This window comes from Leucoraja erinacea, chromosome 4 (genome assembly GCF_028641065.1).
Source record: "Leucoraja erinacea ecotype New England chromosome 4, Leri_hhj_1, whole genome shotgun sequence".
NCBI lineage: Eukaryota > Metazoa > Chordata > Chondrichthyes > Rajiformes > Rajidae > Leucoraja > Leucoraja erinaceus.
Genome location: NC_073380.1, coordinates 3,755,543 through 3,781,500, shown reverse-complemented (window position 1 = coordinate 3,781,500; position 25,958 = coordinate 3,755,543). Strand labels below are relative to the sequence as shown.

Genomic DNA, 25,958 nt, shown 5'->3' with positions numbered 1-25,958 from the left:
TTTAAAAGGGGGGAGAAGGTGGGAGAGGAGGGGAGGGGGGGTAGAAGGAGAGGGGGGGGGAGACAACTTTAAGAAGCCAGACAACTTTTAATAAGCCAGATATACAGCTGTGAAGTTCGGCGGACATTTAACATTACCCGGTCGGTTATCCTTGGTTCTGTAAAGTCCTGCTTACGTTTTTTTCCCCCAATGAGCCAATGAAAATGACCGGTCAGCAAAGGCGATTAACTAAAACTACCTATGACTTCGTCAACTATCCATAACTACGTGGCGACTCCACTACAACGGCAGTTACGACTACCTGATTATCGATTTTCTCCATTTTCTCCAGAACGCGGGAACTCCTCACGACCATGAAGGAGACTCACCAGAGACCATCATTGGCGACCATGTGGCGAGCGCAGAGTCTCCTGCACTCGCCTACAAAGTCGCCTAAGTGGGACAGGCCCATTAGACACAAAGTAAAGCTCCCTCTACGGTGTTTGGTCACACTTCCAGGGCAAAGATAGCATGGGTGAGGTGCAGCGTATGCTTCCTCTACATTCACCAGGATGAAAAATGGATTTCGAGCTTAAGTTATAGGGAGAGGTTGGATAGGTTGAGACCTTTTTCTTTGAAGCATGGGAGGCCGAGGGTGACCTTATTGAGGTGTACAAAATCATGAAGGGCATGGTTAAACTGAAAACTCACAGTCTTTTTTCCCAGGGTAGAGGATTCTAAAACTAGAGGCTAAAGGCTTAAGGTGAGAAGGGAGAGATTTAAGAGGGACCTTAGGGGCAACTTTTTCCCTCAGACGGTAATCCATATCTGGAATGAGCTGCCAGAGGAAGTAATAGAAGCGAATACAACTACGAATCTTAAAGGACATTTGGACAGATATATGGATACGGATGATTACGAGGGCTATGGGACAAACGTAGGCAAATGAGACTTGCCCATGCTCATAGGTTCTAGGAGCAGAATTAGGCCATTCGGCCCATCATCTACTCTGCCATACAATCATGGCTGATCTATCTTTTCCTCACAATTCCATTCTCCTGCCTTCCCCCATAACCCCCGACACCCTTAGAAATCAAGAATCTGTTAATCTCCGCCTTAAAATATATCCATCAACTTGGCCCCCACAAATGTCTGTGGCAATGAATTCCATAGATTCTCTACCCTCTGAATAGTCTTAGTCCAAACCTGGAGATTTGAACGAAGCCCCAAAGAGGGAGAATAAATTACTGTCAACGCTACATCTGGAAAACCTGACACATGCCGAAGTGGATTTGGATCGTAGTCTGAAGTAGGATTGTGACCTGAAATGTCATGTGTCCACTCTCCACAATTGCTGCTTGACCCGCTGAAGTCCTCCAACACTTTGTTGTTTGCTCAAGATTCCTGCATCTGCATTCTCTTGTGTCTAGATTTGGACAGTGCGGGGATTCAGGTGCCAGGACATAAAGCGGCAACTCCCAACGCAAGTCACTATCTATCTACAGGTGGTGGCTCACAGTCCATCTTCCCTGCCTAGAAGTGGGAGCACTCAATGCCCGGCGCCTACCCCCTCCCACCATCTGACCTCTGCACAGTCTGTGTGGCCACCAAGAAGGACATCATATCGCCAGCGCTCAGCTCGTCTGTTGCCATCAATGATCCACTGAGACATATCGTCCCCAGAGCTACACCTGCAACAGACGACAGCAAGTCAGGAGTGTTTTATTGTCACACTAGACCAAGTGCAGACACGTTGGGTCTGCTCCCCCAACGCAATATTCTTGCACTCACCCGTTCCCCCAACGCAACGCGGGGAGGTGTGGGGGGCAGGGGATGTGTGGGGGGGAGGGGGGGGTGTGGGCGGGGGGTGGGGGGGATAACTTTATGGCTTTTCAAATTTGGTCCTTCTCTTGCTCAGGGTAAATTGCAGAACCATGTGCATTGATGTGAAACTCTGTGGTTTCTGAGCTGTTGTCAGGAATGTGAAGTTGAAGAATGACCTTGAATAACTTTGGAAGCTGGTCTGTAAGTTGGATTGAATTCCTTTACCACGGTGTTGAGAGTTGGCCACATTAATTTCAAATCATATTTGGTCCATGATGGGAAGTGTGTGGGAGGGAGGGAGGGAGGGAGGGAGGGGTGGTGAGGAGGGAGCACCGCGTTGTGGGAGGGAGGGAGGCCGCGGGCGGGCGTGGACCCGAGGACCCAAGCGAGGCCGCGGGCGGGCGTGGAACTGAGCGAGCGGGCGTGGACCCAAGCGAGGCCGCGGGCAGGCGTGGACCCGAGGACCCAAGCGAGGCTGCGGGCGGGCGGGCGTGTGTGAAACGGGTGCCGACCGACACATGGTGCCCGCCCACCTCAGTGTGACGTCATCAGTTGAAGTATCTGTGTGTGAAAGGCGGTTAAAAAGGCCGTTTTGTCTTTTATTTAAATTTTATTCACCAATAACGTGAAATATAGCATCAACCCTTAAGCCTTATCCCTCCAAACCCTTCCAATCCATGTGTGCAAATGTCTTTTAAAAGTTATAACTGTATCCATTTTTATAGCTTCCTATGGCAGCTCATTCTCAACACGGACTACACTCTGAATGAGAAGGTTGCCCCTGAGATCCCTTAAAGCTCTTCCCTATCACCTTGAGCCTATTGTACTAGAACGCTCTACCTGAGAAAAGACTGTGTGTTTTCTTTATCCATGTTTTTCATGATCTTGTCCACCTCAATAAGATCTCCCCTCAGGCTTCTGCTTAAAGGAAGAAAGTCCCAACCTGTCCAAATTCTTCCAATAACTCAAGCCTGCAAGCCCAGATAACATCCTGGCGAATCTCTTATGTTTACACCTCTAATGACATGCTTCCTATAGCTGGGCGACCAAAACTGCACGCAGTACTCCAATTGTGGTCTCACTAACGACTTTTACAGCTGCATCATATCCCAACTTTTACACTTAATACCCTTGCCAATAAAGACAAGCATGCCAAACACCCTATTCACTGCATTGGAAATACACACTATGAAACTGCTCTTCCAATTCCAGATACCAAGTCTTTAAAATGCAACAGATGCCTGTGGGTACCATTTCCCACAAATGGCTGATCGGTTAATTTATCCTTACTCCCACTGTCTCACATTTTATTAGTAGCTTGCTCATTATTCTAATACCCATTGATTAAGTGTACGTGCTATATTGTGAATCGATATAGCCTTTATTGTGATGCATCTAAAATCAATAATGTCATCTATTGTTCTTATACTCCTTCCAAAATTCATATTTTATTGAACGGTACCAATAGACAATAGACAATAAACAATAGACAATAGGTGCAGGAGCAGGCCATTCGGCCCTTCGAGCCAGCACTGCCATTCAATGTGATCATGGCTGATCATCCCCAATCAGTACCCCGTTCCTGCCTTCTCCCCATATCCCCTGACTCCGCTATCTTTAAGAGCCCTATCTAACTCTCTCTTGAAAGTATCCAGAGAACTGGCCTCCACTGCCCTCTGAGGCAGAGAATTCCACAGACTCATAACTCTCTGTGAGAAAAAGTGTTTCCTCGTCTCCGTTCTAAATGGCTTACCCCTTTAGACTATTGTCTTTTAGAATCCATGCACACTGTTTTTTTTCTGCTTTTGTATCTAGATATTCTATTATATCCTTCAGTGAAGATTCCAACACCAATTATTAGAGTCATGGAGCAAACAGGCCCTTCAGCCCACCTTGTCCATACCGACCAAGTTGACATACTGCGTTAGTCCCATTTGGCTCATACCCCTCTAAACCTTTCCTAACCAAATATTTATCCAATATCTTTAAAAGTCGTAATTGTATATGCTTCTAAAATGTCCTCCGGAAGCTCATTACAGATGCAGCCGACCCTCTGAGTGGAAAAAGTTGCTCCTGGGAACCCTCTTAAATCTCTCACCCCTCAGCCTCCTATGCTCCAAAGAAAAAAAGTCCTAACTTACCCAGCCTCTCGCTATAACTCAAGCCCGCAATCCCAGGTAACATCCTGGTGAATCTCTTCTGTACCCTTTCTAACTCAATGACATCCTTCCTGTAGCTGTTGAAGTCCAAGTACATCAATTATTTTCAATACACTGTTTATCTTATTTAACACAGAGAACATTTTAACATGCTTGGGGGAATACTGGGCAAAGTGATTAATCATCATTTCAGTCATTTTACCATTGTTCACCCTCTGGAAGCTCTAACCTTTCAGGATCTTTCTCTTTTGATATTCATCTGTCCAATGAGAGATATTTCTTGCTTTTTTCATTGATTATTCTTTCTCTCTGCAATACGCAGTGTGATATCTATGGATACACTAGTTCTGACAGCTCCTTACCTTGTTCACTTACAATAACACACCCATCACCTCCCTCTCTCTGTTACCTTTTGACTGTGTTCTCTGTGGAATGTTGTTTACCAATAAATAAAATAGCAGTACTTACAATTCAGTGCAAAGTTTGATAATCCCTGGAAGATGCCAATTCCCAATCCCAAATACTGGTTGATATCCTTGGCTTTATCCACTTCCTTTGAGAAAAGCCTTAAAAAAAACAGAATATTACCAGCAGTTCGTCAAACCATTCCCAACAGCAATGTATATAGTTCAACGATATGAGTAGTTCTGCTATAATGCATGTTTCCACTATGTGAATTGGATACAACATGAGCAATGAATTAGGAACATAATTTGAACTGTGCAGGCTAAATTGGTGACAACGTGATTCTGATTGGGAGGAGAGAATTACTTAAAACTATGGAAATTGACAATTGAAAAAATAAGCTGTCTTGGATTTATATAGTATGGGGAAGGGAAAAAAATATTATCATCAGACAGCACTGTCTCTTAGTTGCTACTTTTTCTGCAAGTAGCCATGGAAATTTACAAATAATTTTTGAAGAAGGAACCTAAAAGTTTGATGAAAGCAAAGCCGTAGATGTTGTCTATATGGATTTCAGCAAGGCACGACGAGGCACATGGTAGGCTGCTCTGGAAGTTTAGATCACATGGGATCCATGAAGAACTAGCCGGCTGGATGGGTGGCTTCGTAGAAGGAAGCAGAGAAAGGTCTCGACTGGAAACATCTCCCATTCCTTCTATCCAGAGATGCTGCCTGTCCCGTTGAGTTACTCCAGCATTTTCTGTCTATCTTTGGTGATAATAGAAGGTTGTTTCTCAGATTGTGGGCCTGTGACTAGTGCTGTGCATTAGGATTCAGTATTGGGTCCATTGCTATTTGCAGTTTATATCAACAATTTAGATAAGAATGTATGACACGATTAGTAAATGTGCAGATGATACTAAAGTTCAGTTTTGCTCACCCAAGGTAGGATATTGTTAAGCTAAAAAGACTGCAGAGAAAATGTACGAGGATGTTGCCAGGACACAAGGGCCTGAGGAGGAGAGAATTACTTAAAACTATGGAAATTGACAATTGGAAAAATAAGCTGTCTTGGAGTTATATAGTATGGGGAAGGGAAAAAAAACATTGTCATCAGACAGCACTGTCTCTTAGTTGCTACTTTTTCTGCGAGTAGCCATGGAAATTTACAAATAATTTTTGAAGAAGGAACCTAAACGTTTGATGAAAGCAAAGCCGTAGATGTTTTCTATATGGATTTCAGCAAGGCACGATGAGGCACATGGTAGGCTGCTCTGGAAGTTTAGATCACATGGGATCCATGAAGAACTAGCCAGCTGGATGGGTGGCTTCGTGGAAGGAAGCAGAGAAAGGTCTCGACTGGAAACATCTCCCATTCCTTCTATCCAGAGATGCTGCCTGTCCCGTTAAGTTACTCCAGCATTGGGCAGGCTAAGATTCGGCAGGCTAAGTCTTTATTCCTTCGAGCGTAGGAGGCTGAGGGATGATCATATAGACATATATAAAATCATGAGGGAAATAGATACGGCGAATGTACAGAATCTTCTATTGAGCGTAGGGGAATCAAGAACCAGAGGACATAGGTTTAAGGACAGTACATAGGAGGTCATAGGTGAGAGGGGAAAGATAGGAACCTGAGGGGCAATTTTTCACACAAGGGTGGTGGGTATATAGAACGAACTGCCAGAGGAGGTTGTTCAGGCAAGTATTATAACAACAGTTAAAAAACAATTGGACAACATTTAAAAGACACATTTCCCTCTAAACTGGAAAGGTCTAGAGGGATGTGGGTTAAATGCGGTCACGTGGAACTGGTATAGATGAGGCACCTTGGTCGGCATGGGCAAGTTGGGCTGAAGGGCCTATATCTGTGCTGTGTGATTCTATAAACATGTTACAAGGATGTCTGCAAGAGAGATATGAGGGCACTCGGCATCGATATGGAGTCCTGGGAGAGCCTTGCAGCTGACCACACGAGGTGGAGAGGTACCCTGAACCAACCTCTCAAAACGGGGGAAGAGAAACTGATGAACGCAGCATGCAGAAAGGAGCGCAGCAACTTCAACAAACCAGAAACCACACACAAATGAGACCTTTGCGACAGGGACTCTCACTCCCGCATTGGTCTCTTCAGCCACAAGCGACGCTGTTCTAGCCGAGGTTTGGAGCAAGCAGCCAACAACTAGGATTCATTCCCATGATCAGTCATGACGGGGGGGGAGGGGGGGGGGGGGGGGGGGGGGGGGCTACTGAGTACTGACTGAGATTCTATGATCCCTTCCATTGACTCTTGTGCCACAAAATTAAACAATGCAATATACAGCCTTCCAATTATTTTTAGTTCGCAGTAAAAATTAATTTACGGATATCACAAAGACCTCTATTTTTGAGAGACCTACAGGGAAAAATGAAAAGCCTGAAACTTCCCATCCACTAACCTCCTTCTCTTTATTGACACAATTGTTTTGATAATGTGATTTTAATTTGTACCTGTACACATTCTGTATTCTATTAATTTGCATTTAAAGCGCAGACTGATAGGTTCTTGATTTGTAAGGATGCCAAATGTTACAGAGAGAAGACAGGAGAATGGAGTGGAGAGGAAAAAAATAGATCAGCCATGACAACATGCATTTCCCCTCTGATACTTCAAGCCACGTGACTGAATCGATGGCAGTTTAGTTCTGAATTACATTAGGTCGGTGCCGGTACATCGACCCAGGTATTGGCACCTGCAGCTCCCATTTTCCTTACTCAGTTTCCAGATCTTCCATTGCAAATGCCTTCACTGTCCGTACATTTCCCAGTGCCTCATCTGCCACGCACGTCGCTTTGGCAAACTGCAAATGATTTGTTAGAAGAGATTTCAGAGAGTGGTTATAAACCTAACTCCTACACTTTTGCTATTAAACTAGGGTAAACATTTTCAAAATTCATTCAGCCAGCAAGAGGATGAATTTGCGCGAATCATTTCAGCCATGTGTGCTAGTGGAAAAACAATAGCTTTGCATATTTTGTTTTAATTTTTCCGTACAAACATAGAACAGTATAGCACAGAAATGGGCCCTTTGGCCCACAACTTTTGTGCCAAACCTGATGCCTAGTTAAACTGATCTCATCTGCTGTACAGATCCATATCCCTCTATTCCCTGCATATTCATATGCCTATCTAAAATGCCACCATTGTATCAACACCATCCCAGCTGCGCATTCCAGGCACCCACCACCCTTTGTGTAAAAAGTGTGTCCCATACATCTGCTTTAAACTTTCAGTCACAAGGAATTGCAGATTCTGGAATCTTGAGCAAAACACAAAGTGCTGGATCTGAGGATTTTGCCGAAACATATTCTGTCCATTCCCTCCACAGATGCTGCAAGACCCACTGAGTTCCTCTTGCACTTTGCGTTTCCTTTAAACTTTCCCCCCCTCTCAACTTATAACAATTCCCAACAGTCTTTGAAATTTCCATCCTGGGAAAAGGGTTCTGACTGTCTCAGGACGTGAACATTCACAGCAATTATGGTCGATTCATGGCAATCCCCAGTGCTGATCCTCTGAACATGCTCTCCTTCCTCTAATTAGCTTTGCTGAGCCAATTATGAGCTTAGGTCTTGGAATCTAAAGCCTGATAGTACCAAGCTCAATTCCCTTCTGGCTGATATTTCAATATTTGATTACTGTAGGTATTTCATCCTCTGTCCCCTTTTAACTACTTTCCACATATTTCAGTAAAGGTATCAATCCCCTTCCCCAATCTCCCAGCACAGTACATTGATATTCTGTCAACTGACTGGGCACCAGCCCTTTCTAAACATCCTGTTCCACATGTGCTAACACATTGCACAAGCAAATCAGCCCTTTAAATCTAGATATTAATCCTGATTAAATACATTCTCTCACCTCACCTGCCACCAAACTCATTCTCCTTTCCCAGACATGTCTCACAGCGAAGAGAGACACAAAACGCTGAAGTAACTCAGCAGGTCGGGCAGCTTCTCTGGAGAGAAGGAATACTTGACCCTTCTCCTCACTCAAGTTGGGTGTCACAAAGATTGGTTTTGATCAGCGTTTTACCAGCAACCGCACAAGCATTTCCATTCATACCTGCTCCTGAGCTTTTCGGGAGAGTATCCGAAGAGAAGAGCCCATGTATGCTCCAGTTCCCACCAGGAGCGGCATCACCACGCAGATGACTCCCGTCAGCTTTGGTGAAACAAAGTACAGAGACACCAGGCAGCCGATTGTTTGTGCAATACTTTTCAGACCCTGGAGATCAAAGCAGGCAAACAGCAGAGCAGTCATGAACTGGCCATACAAAGAATATAGGTCCCTCTACAGTGTCGAGTCTACACTGTCCCAACTCACACAGAGTGTTAAATTGCCAAATGTCCTGTAACCAAACAATGAAATTCTTCCGTACACCAGCATAACATGTCTGTAAACACAGTACTTATAGCTAACACAAAAAAACACAAAAGAAAGTTCAATGAATTGAAAGAAAAACAATATTAGTGCAAAACAAAAGCCCAAAGTCCCTTGTGCAACCAAGAAAGTTTGTAGTTCAATTGGTGTTCGTAGTGTTCTGAAGCCTGATAGTTGCTGGGGAAAAGCTGTTTCTGAACCTGGAGGTCACAGTTTTCAAACTTATATACGTTCTTCCCGATGGCAGGAGTGATATGAGGGCAAGGTCAGAGTTGTGTGGGTCCTTGATGATGCTGGGTGCCTTTTTAAGGCAGCGACTCCTACAGATGCCTTTGATGATGGGTGAGCAGGTCAGTACCAGTGATAGATCGGGCAGTGTCCACCACTTTTTGCAAACTTCATTGTTCCTGGGCGGGTCAGGGACAGCACAAGTAAATCTATTCACTTTATATTTTGGGCAGCTTAGAGCACAATGGCATGAACAGTGAATTCTCCAATTTCAAGTCATACACCCCTAGCCCCCTCTTTCTTTCTGCCTTGAGGTGCAGAGAAGATGATGAGGTGGAACGACAACAGGACTGCTGTGAGAGGGTGGAGACAAGGGAGGTGGAGTGATAAGGGTAGTCTTGGTGCTGGCTGGAGTTTTGGCAATCGCTGATGATCTGTCTGGTGTGAGATGTAAAGAGGAGGAATGAGGTGGGAGCAAAACATGCTGGAAATACAAAACACTGTAGGAGCTGGATATCAGTAATCAAAATGAATGCCAGAAGAGTCCACTCAAACAGTCCAGAGAGAGACAGAGAGAGAGCGCAAAGCTGAATTATGGTTACAGTCATGTCAGAGTCAGAGCTATACAGCATGGTAACTGGCCCTTTGGTCCAACCTGTCCATGCAGACTAAGTTGGCATGCTGGGCTAACGCCTTTGCTTGCATATGGCCCATATGGTGGATACCGCCCCGTCCATCACAGGTACTGACCTGCCCACTATCAAAGAGATCTACAGAAGGCGCAGCCTGAAAAAGATCGTCAATATCATCAAACCCACACCAACCTGGACATGGACTCATTTCACTCCTGCCATCAGAAAGAAGATATAGGACTCATTATAACATGACCTCAAGGTTCAGGAACAGCTTTTTCCCAGCAACCATCAGGCTCTTGAACACAGCACAACACTAACTAACACTATAAACTGTCTTGGGTAGATACAAATTCTGGGGTATCTCAGCGGGACAGGCAGCATCTCTGGAGTGAAGGAATGTGTGATGTTTCGAGTCGAGACCCTTCTTCAGACCGATGTCAGGGAGGTAGGTGGTACAGAGATAGAATGTAGTCAAAGACAGTGAGACTGGTGGGAGAACTGGGAAGGGGGAGGGGATGGAGAGAGAGGGAAAACAAGGACTACTTGAAATTAGAGAAGTCAATGTTCATACCGCTGGTGTGTAAGCTACCCATCCTAAATATGAGGTGCTGTTCCCCCAATTTGCACGGGGCCTCACTCTGACAATGGAGGAGGCCCAGGATGGAAAGGTCAGATTGGGAATGTGGGGAGATAAAGTGCTGAGCAACCGGGAGATCAGGTAGGTTAAGGCGGACTCAGCGGAGGTGTTCAACGAAGCGATCACCGAGCCTGTGCTTGGTCTCGCCGATATACAGGAGTTGACACCTGGAACAGCGGAAACAGCAGATGAGGTTGAAGGTGCAAGTGAACCTCTGCCTTCCCTGAAAAGATGGTCGGGGTCCTTGGACGGAGTCGAGGGGGGAAGTAAAGCGACAGGTGTTGCATCTCCTGCGGTTGCAGGGGAAAGTACCTGGGGAGGGGGTGGTTTGGGTGGGAAGGAACGAGTTGACCACGGAGTTGCGGAGGGAACGGTCTATGCGGAAAGCAGAAAGGGGAGGAGATGGGAAGATATGGTCAGTATTGGGCGTTGGAGGTGGCGAAAATGTCGGAGGATTATATGCTGATGTATGAACCCTTGGTTGCTCTAAGGGCTTTGGGGTTCATAATTTAATGATTTTTTGTGTTAAGTTATCTGTGGGTACTGTGTCTGAAGGCCTGTTGTGCTGCTGCAAGTAAGAATGTAACTGTTCCGTTGACGGTGCAGACGATAATTAAACACTCATGGACTGATTCTCGAATCCTTCCTGTCCATTTATCTGTACAATTACCTCTAGTTTACATCTCCCCCGACTCTCAGTCTGAAGAAAGGACTTGACCCAAAACATCACCTATTCCTTTCTCTATAGATGCTGTCAGACCTGCTGAGTTACTCCCAACATTTTGTGACTATCTTAAAAGTCCTATTGTACCTGGTTCTATAACTTCCTCTGGCAGCTAATTGCAGATACGGACATCTCAGAGTGGAAAATTTACCTCTGAGATCTCTCTTAAATCTCTCACCTTAAACCTATGGCCTCTAGTTTTAGAATCCTCTCCTGTGAAAAAAACTGTGAAGGTTCACTTTATCCATGCTTCTCATAATCTTGTACACCTCATTAAGGTCACACCTCAGCCTCCTATGACTTTATGGATGATGTAAGGAAGTTAATTCAGCCATGATAATATTGAATGGCAGTGCTGGCTCGAAGGGCGGAATGGCCTACTCCTGCATCTTGTTTCTATGCTTGTGATTCATGGCATTGTTAAATCCCAGATCCAAGTAACCTCACCTGAGAAATCACCAACTTGAAGGAGGATTTAAACTCCTGGATGTCACTGGTTAGGCGGCTCACCAGGTGACCTGTCCGCGTGGCATCGTAAAACGCCACGTCCTGCCTGCCACATGTTAGAGAAAGAAACAAAGCACAAACTGATGCAAGACAGAGACACACACAAGGAACTGCAGATGCTGCTTTACAAAAAAAGGCACAACGTGCTGGAGTAACTCAGCAGGTCAGGCAGCATCGTTGGAGAACATGGTGGGTGACGTTTCAGGTCAGGACCAGTCTGGAGAAGGTTCCCAACCCGACATGTCACCTATCCATATTCTCCAGCTATGCTACCTGACCCACTGAGTTACTCCAGACTTTGTGTCAAACCGATGTAATCTTTAAAGGCATCTATTCAGTAAAGCTTATTCAGTAATGCCTAGACACCCCGATCAGCTTTAAACCCGAGTGCGTGAAGTGGCAGCCTACACGGAACCCTCACAACCTCCTCTCCAGACTAATCTACGACAATCAACCACATTTGAAGAAAATCTTGAAAATACTCAGCTGGTCAGACAGTATCTGTGGAGATTGAGACAATGTTGACATATCCAGCCAATTAGCTTTTAATCTCTTGTGAAATTTGTTCTAATTCTGGGGCAGGAAGGAGCTGCACAACAGGACAGACACCAATTGAACTGGGATGAGACCTGGTGGAAAGGTAAATGGAGACAGTGGGTGTTGGGGTGGGGGGGAGGCTTTAAACTTCTTCAAACTGATTGCAGTAAGGGTGCAAATGCTAGAAGAGAGGTGGGGGCGGGATAAAGCCTGGCAAGTGATAGGTGGATACAGGTGAGGTGGGCTTTGAGTGGCAGATGGTTGGACACGTCCACAAATGGATGCGCGTATAGATGTGCACATAGAAGAGAGTAGGGGAGAAGTAGTTAGTAGAGTTAGTAGTGCAAATTTGGAGAATTCAAATGTTCATAACTTTCGTGTTATAAGCTATCCAAGCGGAATATGAGGTGCTGTTAGTCCAGCTTGCGTGTGGCTTTATTGCACTGCTTTTTGTGTTTTCATCTTTGACCTTTGTCCATCTATTTTCAAATCAAAGCCCCCTTCACCTGTAGCCACCCAGCACTTGCTAAGCTTTGTCACACCCCTACCTCTTCCAGCTTTCTCCCCCACCCACCACACAATCAGTCTGAAGAAGAGTCCCGACCCAAAACGCCGCCTATCGATGTACTCCAGAAACGTTGAGTCACTCCAGTTCTTTGTCTTTTTTTTAATCTATACATGTTATTCATATTGGCACAATGAGGTATCAGGAGCAGGAAAGGTGGCTTAATCATTTCACATCCCTTAATTGACACCCTTTTGACTTCTTTCCACCTCTTGTCTTTGTCACTTACTCTACTCACCAGCCAATCACTCCCCTTCCCACTGGTATCCACCTGTCACTTGCCTGACTTAGCCCCAACCCCACCTCTCTTTTGCAGCTTCCCCCCCCCCCCCCCCACCCCCACTCCATCAGTCTGAAGAAAGATCCTGATCTAAAACGGGATCTTCCATTCTCTCGACAGATAGTGCCTGGCTTGCTACCAGCATTTTGTTTTCAGCTCAGGATTCCAGCATCTGCATTCTCCATGTTTCTTACATTGACATTGTTAAGGTGACACACATGTTCCTTGGATGGAGCATGGAGCAATTCTCAGCCCAGAATATCTACCAGCTCCTTAGTGAGCTTTCCATAAACAAATCCGGTGTTCAGACATCCAGCTTCAGCACTGACCAATTTGTGGATTAAATAACCCAGTGAATAGAATCACAGATTATTTACAACACAAAACTCCACAGTGTCCCTTCCGTTAAAAGAAATCCAGCACTTGTCCCACAGCTCTGCTGATCACAGCCCTTCAAATTCACATCCCAATATTATCTAAATATGATGAAGGATTCTGTCTCGTTACCCTCGTGGGTGCAAAGGCTTCCCTTCATCTCTCTACTGGTTCCTCTGCCAATCCATGCCCCCTGTTTTTGACTCATGTTTATGGATAGGAAAGATTTAGTGGGATATGGGTCAACCACTGGCAAATGGGGTTGCTTGGATTGGGCATCTTGGTCAGAGGTTGGTCAGAAGGGCACGTTGTCTGTGCTGTTTGACCCTAGGACTCTTCCGCTTACTGAAACAGATGTTCCCTATTTACCAACCCACCTCTCACCCCTCTGCATCCACAGCCCAGTCCGTCATGGGTACAGACCTCACCGCCATTGAACGGATCTACAAGAGACGCTGCCTCAAATGATGATATATCCATACTATAAAGAGCTATGATTCTAATATCATCATTCAAGACCCACATTACACACTACCCGTATCAGCATCATCCAAGACCCATTAGCAACACTCTCATTTTATTCAAAGAGAAAATCTTAAAAAATCAGAATCGAGCAGCTTCTTCCCTACAACCATCAGTCTATTAAACACTCCAACCTCCAAATAGGCTCTGAACTGGATAGACTTGGGGGCATTATTTTTTTTTTAACTTGCACTATTATTCTTTGTTTATTTGTCAGTTTGTTTATTTACCAGGATGTTGCCAGGACTCGAGCGCCTGAGCTATAGAGACAGTTTGAGCAGGCTCAGACTCTATTCTTTGGAGTGCAGGAGGATGAGGGCTGATCTTGTTAAAGCTCGCCCACGCTCTGGAATAATAAATACGGTCAGACACCGAAGCTCATAGTAAGGACACAATTTTATTACGCTAGCGGGAGTGGGAGAATCACTGTAAGTATGGTCACATACTTGCCAGCTCCTCGTGGTCCCACTCAATTATATTGTGCACAGGCAGTATATTTACACATGAGTAGTCACGGATCCAGTTAATCACACAGTCAGCACATTCCTGCACCGGTTCTTATTGTATCTACAACTGACTTGTTCTAGACTCTGCGGTTCTACTTGGTATCGGGCCTCTTCCTTTTACAGTCACAACACCCTTTGCAATTCTGCAAGTAAAGCAGCCTCACCGCGCGCAACATGCAATCTGTCGCAACACATTTTGCCATCCACCCCCCAGTCACGTACACATTAACACTTAAACCCCCATCCCCCTCTACATTCTATTAGAGGTGTACAAAATCATGAGAGGAAAAGATCGAGTAGATGCATAGAGTCTCTTGACCAGAAAAGGGGAATCAAGAACCTGAGAACATAGGTTTAACGTAAGAGGGGAAACATTTAATAGGAACCTGAAGGGTAACCTTTTCACAGTTGCTTATTATGGGTTTTATGAAGTGCTATGTTTACATACCTGTAGTGGCCATTTGGCTTAATTTTGTGTGTCATAAATGATGGCATTTGCCTTTAAACTTTGTCTGCCTGTAATTATGTGGGTGTGATTTATTACGTAGTCGAGGCACGTTTGCTGCTAGGATTGTTGGGCAGAGGCTTGTAGTTATTTAAGTTAGTTCGGAGGAAACATGGTGAGAAGACAAATCTTTCGACCATTTGGAGCTTTCTAACATGGAGAGAAGTTTTCTAACATGTCGGGGCCATATGCTGGAGTTTTGACTACGAGTAGCACTAAAATGTACCTAACAAGAAGGAGTTTGGATGAATATCTTACTGTTTTACTTCGACAATAAAGAAACTATTAATCAAGAGACCGTGTTTGGGAAGATTTATTTTTCGACGGCTTTGAATGTCTCGTGGAGAGCTCCCATGCATAAAACGACACTATCTCCTTACCCTATGTCTTCTCCTAGTGGCTAGAGGGAGCAATTCCTTAAATGATATAGTAATCTGCCACAAAAATACGTGCTGTGCTGCTTCTGGACCTATGACAATAAAACGCTCTTGATTCTCCACCTAACTCTTGACCCACTGAGATCCTCCCGCAGTTTGTTTTTGGTTTCAGATTCCAGCACCTGCAGTCTCCTGCATCTAGTCATAACTTTTTCACCCCAATTAGGCCTCCGCTCATCTTTTGTTCTCATTTGGATCTGTGCAGGTGGCAGGCAACTACAGGCACAGTTTTATCTTAATGGATTGAATTTTGTGGTCATTGGCCATGTGATACTGTTGGAATGGCGCACCAGTCCCCGAGATGTATCTTTTCCCTTTATGAGCCTCCGATCCAAAATATCCCTGAATACACACACCAGTAGCTGTCATCTATTTGGCTGAACTGTCAATCATGGTGAAAATTCTCTGATACTAAACTAAAAAGAAATAACTCTAATTAGTTTCTTCACTCATTAAATATTTTACAAGATATGTAGTGGCCATTTGGCCTGTTTTGCATGTCATTGTGGATGGCATGTGCCTTTAAATTTTAGACTGCCCGTTATAATGTGCGTGGGATTTATGACGTGTCTTTGGGTGTGTTTGCAGCTTAACTGCTTGCGCAGAAGTTTAGTTTTTAGATTCGTTTTGGAGAGACGATGGAGAAGGTTAATCATTACATGTCATTGTTACAGAGACACGAGGAGCTTTCTAATATCTGTGTAATGAGCTGGAGTTCGAAGAAGATTGCCGTAACAAGTCGGAAAAACCATGGATGTATCTTACTGTTTTCTATCTACAATAAAGAAAATATTCATTAAAAGACTGTGTGCTGAAGCTTTATGAATGGAGAAGCCCTGAAGGTCTCTGAGGCAGCTTGCATGCGTACCGAAGTTATTCCCCTTATCCATTCTCCTCCAATTAGCGGCTAGGGTGCTAATTACCTGAAAGATATGAAAAATCTGCCGCTACAAGACATTTGATGATGCATAGGAAAGATGCCATTAAACTGGAAAGAATGTAAAGACAATTTCTGAGTGTTGCCAGCACTTGAGGGCAGACGGATGAGGGGTGATCTTAAAGAGGAGTATACAATCATGAGGGGTATCGCTTGGGTAAATGCACAGTCTTTCACCCAGAGCAGGGGAATTAAGAACCAGAGAACATTAGGTTTATGGTGAGATTTAATGGACACCCGAGGGCAACCTTTTCATACAGAGAGGGTAGCGGGTAAATGGAACGAGCTGTCAGAGCAGCTATGTGTTTAAGAAGGAACTGCAGATGCTGGAAAATCGAAGGTACACAAAAATGCTGGAGAAACTCAGTGGGTGCAGCAGCATCTATGGAGCGAAGGAAATAGGCAACGTTTTGGGCCGCAACCCTTCTTCAGACTGATGGGGGGGGGGGGTGGGGGGGGGGGGAGAAGAAAGGAAAAAGGAGGAGGAGGAGCCCGAGGGCTGAGGGAGAGATAGGCAGGGCAGGAGACAGCAAGGGCTAACAAAATAGGGAGAATTCAATGTTCATACTCCCAGGATGCAAACTCCCCAAGGTGCTGTTCCTTCAATTTCCGGTGCTGCTCGCTCTGGCCATGGAGGAGACCCAGGACAGAGAGGTCGGATATGGAATGGAAGGGGGAGTTGAAGTGCTGAGCCACCGGGAGGTCAGGTTGGTTAATGCGGACCGAGAGGAGGTGTTCGGCGAAATGATCGTCAAGCCTAACCTTAACCCTAACCCTAACCGATATAGATCAGCTGACATCTAGAGCAGCGGATGCAATAGATGAGGTTGGAGGAGATGCAGGTGAACCTCTGTCGCACCTGGAACGACTGCTTGGGTGCTTGAATGGAGTCGAGGGGGGAGGTAAAGCGACAAGTGTAGCATCTCTTGTGGTTGCAAGGGAAAGTGCCCGGGGAGGGGGTGGTACGGGAGGGAAGGGAAGAATTGACAAGGGAGTTACGGAGTGAGCGGTCTTTGCGGAAAGCCGACATGGGGGGAGATGGGAAGATGTGGCGAGTGGTGGGGTCACGTTGGAGGTGGCGAAACTGACGGAGGATTATTTGTTGTATGTGACGGCTGGTGGGGTGCAAGGTGAGGACTAGGGTAACTCTTCCCTTGTTACGAGTGGGGGGGATGGGGAGAGAGAGCAATGTTACGGGGTATGGAAGAGACCCTGGTGCGAGCCTCATCTATGGTGGGGGAGGGGAACCCCCGTTCCCTGAAGAATGAGGACATTTCAGATGCCCTGGTGTAGAACGCCTCATCCTGGGAGCAGATGCGGCGTAGACGGAGGAATTGGGAGTAGGGGATGGAGTCCTTACAGGAAGCAAGGTGGGAAGAAGTGTAGTCCAGATAGCCATGGGAGTCAGTGGTTTACAGTGGAGGCAGGTACTATAACAACGTTTAAATGATATTTGGACAGATACACGAAGAGTAAAGGGTTAGAGGGATATGGGCCAGGTTTGAAAAAATGAGACTAACTTGCAGACGGGACATTTTGGTCAGCATGGACCAGTTTGGCAGAGGGCCAGTTTTCATGCTCAATTATACAAAATTATGTTGGTAGCAAAAATAAAACTAAACATATTAATTAAAAACAATAGGAATTTGAAATGTCTATTGTGAGGGGATAGGCTTACACACAGTTCAATTCACCTTTATATGGGTTATTAGGCTTTGAATGTGGATTAGTATGCCATTAAAAATGAATTTAGGCAAAATATTTGGATTGACTTCACAGCATGAATTCTTCTTTAACAGTCACTTTTTGTTAGTTCTGCTCACTGTGGATGACTTGGAGAAGAGGGTGCAAGAGCCACTGCCTCACAACACCAGAGAACCGGGTTCGATCCTGACCTCAGGTGTTGGCTGGGTGGAGTTTGCATGTTCTCCCAGTGCCTGGATGGAGTTTCCTCCTGGGTCTCCGGTTTACTCCCACGTCTCGAAGATGTGCGGGTTTGTAGGTTGATTGGCTTCGGGAAGAGTTGCCCTCAATATGTAGGGAGAGGATGCGAAAGTAAGATAAGACGATGTGAATGGGTGTTTGATGGTTGGATTGGCCGTGATGGGCTGAAGGGTCCGTTTCCTTGTTGTATCTCCAAACAAAAACAAGGAATGGCTGACTGCCGAGTGAGCAGTCAGGCTTCCTCCATCACAACAGCAAGTGTGAGTGACCTCTTCATACCTTCACAGAGCAAATCTACCACCAATTTCAAACAAAACAGAGACATGATTTATAAAGCTAAACACTTCTGACCTGATGAGGGATGCAAATAACTCTTTCCTCATGGCCGCAGCGATTCTCTCCCCAATTCTGGATAAGAGGGTGATGTATAAGCAGCTCAGGATTCCCTAATAACGGAAGGAGAAAAAGACTGGTCAAAAACTGATCTCCAGCAAGTACAGGAAACTGCTTTTTAAGAAATATTAGAGAAGTATATCTCTCTCGACACCATCCCACCACACCGTCACAGGGGAAGGACAGCGTGGTTTAGAATAGAATAAAACTGCGCCCGGTGAAATAAAAACCATAAGGGAACAAAGAACAGGGCCACTGCTTGATTGGAAGCATCGTTCTGTAATCTGGGTACAGTCTGTGCGGCTGAGCCATTTCCCATCAACGGTTGCCGACAGAGAGGGTAAAAAAGTGGATGTTCAAGAAGGATGCAGATGCTGGAAAATCGAAGGTAGACAAAAATGCTGGAGAAACTCAGCGGGTGCGGCAGCATCTATGGAGAGAGGGAAATAGGCAACGTTTCGGGCCGAAACCCTTCTTCAGACTGATGCAGGGTGGGGGGGGGGGCGGGGGAAAGAAGAAAGGAAGAGGAGGAGCCAGAGGGCTGAGGGAGAGCTGAGAAGGGGAGGAGACAGCAAGGGCTACCGGAAATTGGAGAAGTCAATGTTCAGGCCGCTGGGGTGCAAACTACCCAAGGGGAATATGAGGTGCTGCACCACCAGTTTCCGGTGGTGCTCACTCTGGCAATGGAGGAAGCCCAGGACAGAAAGGTCGGATTTGGAATGGGAGGGGGAGTTGAAGTGCTGAGCCACAGGGAGATCAGGTTGGTTATTGTGGACCGAGCGGAAGTGTTCGGCGAAACGATCGCCAAGCCTACGCTTGGTCTCACCGATGTAGATCAGCTGACATCTAGAGCAGCGGATGCATTAGATGAGGTTGGAGGAGGTGCAGGTGAACCTCTGTCGCACCTTGAACGACTGCTTGAGTCATTGAATGGAGTTGAGGGGGGAGATAAAGCGACAAGTGTAGCTTCTTTTGCGGTTGCAAGGGAAAGAAAGTGCCCGGGGAAGGGGTGGTGTGGGTGGGAAGGGAAGAATTGACCAGGGAGTTATGGAGGGAGCGGTCTTTGCGGAAAGCAGCAGGGGGGGAGATGGGAAGATGTAGCGAGTGGTGGGGTCACGTAGGTGGTGGCGAAAATGATGGAGGACTATTTGTTGTATGTGACGGCTGGTGGGGTGAAAGGTGAGGACTAGGTGGACTCTGCCCTTGTTCCGAGTGGGGGGATGGGGAGAGAGAGCAGTGTTGCAGGGTATTGAAGAGACCCTGGTGAGAACCTCATCCATGGTAGGGGAGGGGAACCCCCGTTCCCTGAAGAATGAGGACATTTCCGATGCCCTGGTGTGGAACACATCATCTTGGGAGCAGATGCAGCGTAGACGGAGGAATTGGGAGTAGGGGATGGAGTCCTTACAGGAAGCAGGGTGGGAAGAAGTGTAGTCTAGATAGCCATGGGAGTCAGTGGGTTTATAGTGGATGTCAGTCAAAAGTCTATCACCTGCGATGGAGATAGTGAGGTCAAGAAATGGTAGGGAAGTGTCGGAAATGGTCTAGGTGTATTTGAGTGCCAGATGGAAGTTAGTGGCGAAGTTGATGAAGTTAATGAGTTGTGTGTGGGTGCAGGAGGTAGCACCAATGCAATCATCGATGTAGCGGAGGTAGAGGTCGGGGATGGGGCCCTTGTACGCCCCGAACAAGGATTGTACGTCGTACCCTACAAAGAGGCAGGCATAGCTGAGGCCATGCACGTGCCGATAGCTACGCCTTGTGTTTGGAGGAAATGGGAGGAGCCAAACGAAAAGTTATTGAGGGTAAGGACCAACTCCGCTAGGCGGAGGAGAGTATCAGTGGAGGGTATTGGTTGGTTCTCCGGTCGAGGAAGAACCGGAGGGCTTTGAGACCATCCTGGTGGGGGATGGAGGTGTAGAGTGACTGGACGTCCATGGTGAAGATGAGGGGATGGGGGCCTAGAGAATGGAATGCCTGGAGACGACGGAGAGTGTCTGAGGTGTCTTGAACATAGGTCGGGAGGGATTTAACCAGGGGGATAGGATGGAGTCGAGGTATGTGGAAATAAGTTCGGTAGGGCACGAACAGGCAGACAATGGGTCTACCAGGACAGTCAGGTTTGTGGATTTTGGGGAGAAGGTAAAATCGGGCCGTGCAGGGCTGGGGAATGATGAGGTTGGAGGCTTGGGGGGGCAGGGAGCCGGAGTTGTTGAAGTCAGTGATGGTGCTAGAGATAGTGGCCTGGTGCTCGTCCGTGGATGACTGTTAATAGGAAAGAATCGGTGTGCAGTCTGCTGTGGTGTAAGTGGTGTTGGAGGCAGAGAGAAAGAGTTTCAGCAACCTCTGCTGGTGTAAAAGAGGAAGGGCAATTTATCTCACAATAGGTGAAATCGTAATTAATACCAAAGATTGGTGGCTATGCATAAAATTATAGAGCCACAGAGCTTCGGCCAACCTTGTCCATGCTGGCCAAGATGGTATATTGGACGTCCCATTTTCCTGCATTTAGCCCATATCCCTCTAAAGCCTTCCTATCGATATATCTATCCATAAGTGCTGTTTGCCTTGATTGTGCTTAGGTATGGCAATACTTAACTGAGCTGTATGCGAAAAAAGAATTTCACTGTAGGACTGTACACATATTAACAAACCATTGTTCATTGACCATTGCGTTTGGTCATATTCCTGTAAACCCTTCCTATCCATATATCTGTGTAAAGTTATTTTAAAAGTCACTATTGTATCTGCCTCTATAGCTTCCTCTATCAGCTCGTTCCAGATATGGATTACCCTCTGAGTAAAAAAGTTACCACTGAGGTCCCTCGTAAATCTCTCCCCTCTCACCTTACCCCTGTGCCCTCTAGTTTTTGAATCCTCTACCCTGGGAAAAAGACTGTGAGCATTCACTTTATTCATGCCCCTCATGATCTTGTGCACCCCAATAAGATCACCACTCAGCTTCCTATGCACCAAAAAAAAGTCTAAGCCTATCCAGCCTCTCCCTATAACTCAAGCCCACACCGAAGATAGACACAAAATGCTGGATTAACTCAGTGGGTCAGGCAGCATCTCAGGTGAGGAAAAAATAGGTGGCTTGCACCTGCTTCTGCACCTTCCTTCTGATGGTTGGGTATCCGATGTGGAAGGGTTGGGTTTGGCAGAGATGGCTGGCTAGACTGGCTATTCACTGGTCACCAGAGAGGTCAGTCTGTGCCCATCACCTGCCCTGCTTCCACAGACACACCTGTGCCCGCACATCCCTGTGGAGGCAGCACAGAGTCCACTGGCATTCCAGAGGCTTTCAGGAGCCAGTTGGCTGGAGTTCTGGATAATTATACCATTATCATTGAAGATTTGGTAATTGTCTTAAAATAACTTTATTGAATTGAATTGATGGAATTTATTGCCACACAACCAGGGTCGGTGGAATTTTGGGTTGTCAGCAGCAGTACAATAATAAAGAACACACAACCACAATAAAAATGTAACACAAACATCCACCACAGCATTCATCACTGTGGTGGAAGGTACAGAACTTGGCCAGACCTCCTCCATTTTCCCCCGTGGTCGGGACCTCCACCCTCCGCAGCCATTGCTGCGGGCGTCCAGATGGTAAGGGACAAAGTCAAAGGCAAGGTAAGTCCAGGATCGGCTCTTCCCCACCGGAGACCGCGGCTTCAGGCTGGTGTAGGCCGCAGGCCGGTGGTCGAAGATTTAAGGTTCCCGCCGCGCCGCAGCCAGAAGCACCGCAGACCGCAGGGCCGGTGGTCGAAGCTCCCTTCCAGGGGTGATGGTAAGTCCATGCCGCACCCGCGGTAGAAGTTGGCCGCGGGCCGGCAGTGATGGCTTCTTCTTCCCCCGGGTCCCCCACGAGGGATCCCGGGCTGTAGATGCCGCGCCAGCTGGAGCTGTGCAGACCGCGGCTTCAGGCTGCCGGCTGCTCCAGGCCAGCGAAACGGAGCGTTTCACTCCAGCGAGCCCCAGCGAGGGATCACCCGCTCCACGCCGAGTGTCCACGCTGCGCCCGCCGCTGAAGCCTCGGGCGCATCTCCGGGAAAGGCCGCGCCGATCCTTGCTGTTAGGCCACGGGGGACGTGACCTGGAAAAAGTCGCCTCTCCGTGGAGGAGGCGGCCGAAACGGTTTCCCCCTTACCCCCCCACACCACCCCTCACACAAAACACACCGAGAAACATCAAAAACATACTTTAAAACATACTAAAAAATTAAAAAAGTTGAAAAAAAAAACTGACGCGCTGCCACTGCAGCGCCCCCTACCTATTGAAGCAAAAACAAACAATATACAGAGGTTAAAGCCCTGTCTCACGGTGCAAGCTGACCCACGGGGTACCCCGAGTGAAAGACTCGTGGTTGTGTACGAGATTCCAGGTGTATGATCAAGATTTTAACCGAGTTCCCACGTGTGTGTATAAGTTTGCCGTTTACTTCTCATTTCCGCGAGGTGTCAAGTTCCACGCCTGAGTTACCAAGTTCCTCTCCCGAGTTGTTTCAAATAAGTTCCCACTTCGGACCCAAACTCATTGTTTCATATGGCCTTCCTCCCGTATTAGTGGAATTGTAAAACAAGTATTAATAATTGTATTACGAAATAGGACATACGGGGTGAATTCAGTAGGTCAGGCAGCGTATGGGGAAAAAGGGTTTCGGCTCTTCTGCTTCCTCCTCAAATTGGGAAACTACTGTTGGAAGGAACTGCAGACTTGAGTCTGTCTTTTGCTTCATTCTGCTTGGGTCAGCCGAGATTCCTGCTTTCTGCAGCCAAACCTGGGCTCCATGAAGCCGAAGAGTGAACCTCCCGCTCAGCTAAACTCTCCTGCGCGTCTGTGTCTGACGCTCCTTCTAACCCCAAAATGTGTTATTCTTCTGTGCAACATTTAAAGAAAGAATAGTGAATTCAATATGTAATGGAGCACTAATTTAAAACACCCGTTGGTCCGGCAACGCTAGTTGTTATAGAATGGCAAATCTTAAATGATCCTGCTTCGAATTAAAGGAGTCTTACCCGTTCGTTCTTGCTTCCAGGCTGCTGTTTTACAATAAAACTCCTTTAATTCTCTACACTCGTAACACCTGGTACCGGACTAGTATGTGTGTATGTGTATATATGTATATAGAAGAATGGTGTTGTTCTGTTTGGGATATTTGACATTAAGGGCTGAGGCAGGGTCTCAACCCGAAACGTCACCCATTCCTAATCCAGAGATACTGCCTGTTCCGCTGAGCATTTTGTGTCTATCTCCAGATTTTGCAGTTCCTCCCTACACATTTGACAATAAAAAACTCTTGACAACCAGAGCTTTAAGACTTCAAACTTGTACTGTACACACACCAAGGATAGAAGGCAGTAGAAGCTACAGACCCAGGTGTCAACATCAAGCACTCTGCTTCATTAGGGTCTAAAACAAAGCCAGCAGCCAGCACTTCTTCAAGGCTTGGCATGTGGCATTTTAAACGGCTTTTGCTCTCCATACAACATTGCAACAACAGGGTGGCACACAAAGAGACCTTGTGGCATTTCAGCAAGTCCTCAATCGTGGTGATCAGCTTCAGAATTGATGGAAGGCAAGCACCGTATGAATGCAGTATAAATGTGCAGCATTAGTACTGAAGTCGAAACATTCCAGACTGAGCTTGCTGTTACTGGAGGCATCCCTTGATTCCACCATGAGATTTTAAATTCTCAGCCTTTGACACAATCCCTGCTCTGTTTTTTGAAGTAAGGGATCTTATTCGAACGCCGAAACAAATAGCCAGCAATCTGATAAGCGACTCGGCTGACAAACTCCAAACCTGTCCTCCTTAAATCAAGCCTGTCCCCCTCCTCCTCCCTATCCCATCCTCCCAACCCCCTCGGGGGAAGAGTGGAAGAGACACGAACTGCAAACAACTGTCCCCTTTCTGTACAGTCTTCACAATATGTGTTTGTTCTTGGTGTTTTTGTTGCTGTGAGTGAGCCATCTTACGGCCTGTTTAAATTTGAAGAAAGCCGCTCGTGTTCATTTGAAGTTGATGTACAATCAATACAATACAATCAGTTTTATTCGTCACATTGCACATAAAATGCAAGTGAAATTAATTTGTCAGTAGCGGTACAATGATAAAGAACACAGAATACACAATAAAAATTTAACACAAACATCCACCACAGCATTCATCACTGTGGTGGAAGGCACAAAATTGGCCAGTCCTCCTCCATTTCCCCCCGTGGTCAGGACCAGAGTCCAGAGTCACTCCAGGATCGGCTCTTCCCCACAGCTTTAGGTTGGTGTAGGACGCGGGCCGGCGGTCGAAGATTTAAAGTTCACGCCGCAGCCAGAAGCACCGCAGACTGCAGGGCTGGCGATCTGGAGCTCCTCTCCAGGGATCCCTGGCGAGGGACCCCACTCCTGATGGTAAGTCGCCACCGTGCCCGTGGTAGAAGTTGGCCGCGGGCCGGCGGTGGAAGCTCGTTCTTCCCCCGGGTTCCCCACGAGGGATTCCAGGCTGCGGACGCCACGCCAGCTGAAACTCTGCAGACCGCGGCTTCAGGCTGCCGGCTGCCGCGAGCCAGCGAAACGGAGCGCTCACCCCCGGCGAGCCCCAGCGAGGGCTCACCCGCTCCACGCCGAGAGTCCACGCTGCACCCGCCGCTGAAGCCCCGGGCGCGTCTCCGGGAAAGGCCGCCCGATCCTCGTTGTTAGGCCACGGGGGAGGCGACCTGGAAGAAATCGCCTCTCCATGGAGGAGGCGGCTGAAACGGTTTCCCCCTCGCCCCCCACACCACCCCCCACACAAGACACACAAAGAAACACAAAGAAAATGTGTGTTTGTGTCTGCATGTGTCCTACCCACTAAATACACCTTGTGAAAACCATCCGAGAAAAAAGGTCAATTAACGTGCAGAATATATATTATGCTGCCTGCCCGCTGAGTTAAAGAGTTCACACGGTAGACTCACGAGACACTAAGGTAAACGCTATGTTCTTAAAACGAGTTTAAATGTTTCAATTTTTAACTTCAGCAGTACATTTTACTCGTGGAAAACTTTAAACATGTTTGAATTTTTCCAAGTTTCACGGGTACCTGCCGTTAGCGCCACGAGTCGCTAAGTTGCGTCCACGAGTCCCGCTACGTTAATTGTACGTAGTTACCACGAGTTAAATTGGTTTTAAACTCGGGGTACCTCGTAGGTCAACTCGCACCGTGAGACAAGGGTTTAAGAGTCGGTTGAATGCTCCCTCTACACTCTTTCACAACCACTCCCAGTGTAAGTAATTATTTCAAGTAATAAAATAAATATGAGCAATGAAAGCAGCTCAATGTTAAACTAACCAATAAACCACTAGATTCTCACAAAACAAAAATCTGGTTGACTAATGTCTCTCAGGGATGGAAATCTGTCTGTCCTCTTGTGGCTCAAGCCCCACCAATGTAG

At 46.6% G+C, this 25,958-nt stretch overlaps 1 protein-coding gene across 1 annotated transcript in view; it reads right to left on the bottom strand.

Moving 5' to 3' along the window:
* abcb8 (ATP-binding cassette, sub-family B (MDR/TAP), member 8) overlaps positions 1-25,958 on the bottom strand; it is a gene marked incomplete at its 5' end in the record, with an annotated part of 61,874 nt that overhangs the window by 15,197 nt on the left and 20,719 nt on the right. Inside the window, 6 exons of the mRNA XM_055633419.1 lie at positions 1,565-1,670; positions 4,431-4,528; positions 7,122-7,207; positions 8,473-8,634; positions 11,462-11,567; positions 18,481-18,575. Coding sequence (XP_055489394.1) covers positions 1,565-1,670; positions 4,431-4,528; positions 7,122-7,207; positions 8,473-8,634; positions 11,462-11,567; positions 18,481-18,575 — 653 coding nt within the window. The remainder of the gene's footprint in view (positions 1-1,564; positions 1,671-4,430; positions 4,529-7,121; positions 7,208-8,472; positions 8,635-11,461; positions 11,568-18,480; positions 18,576-25,958) is intronic.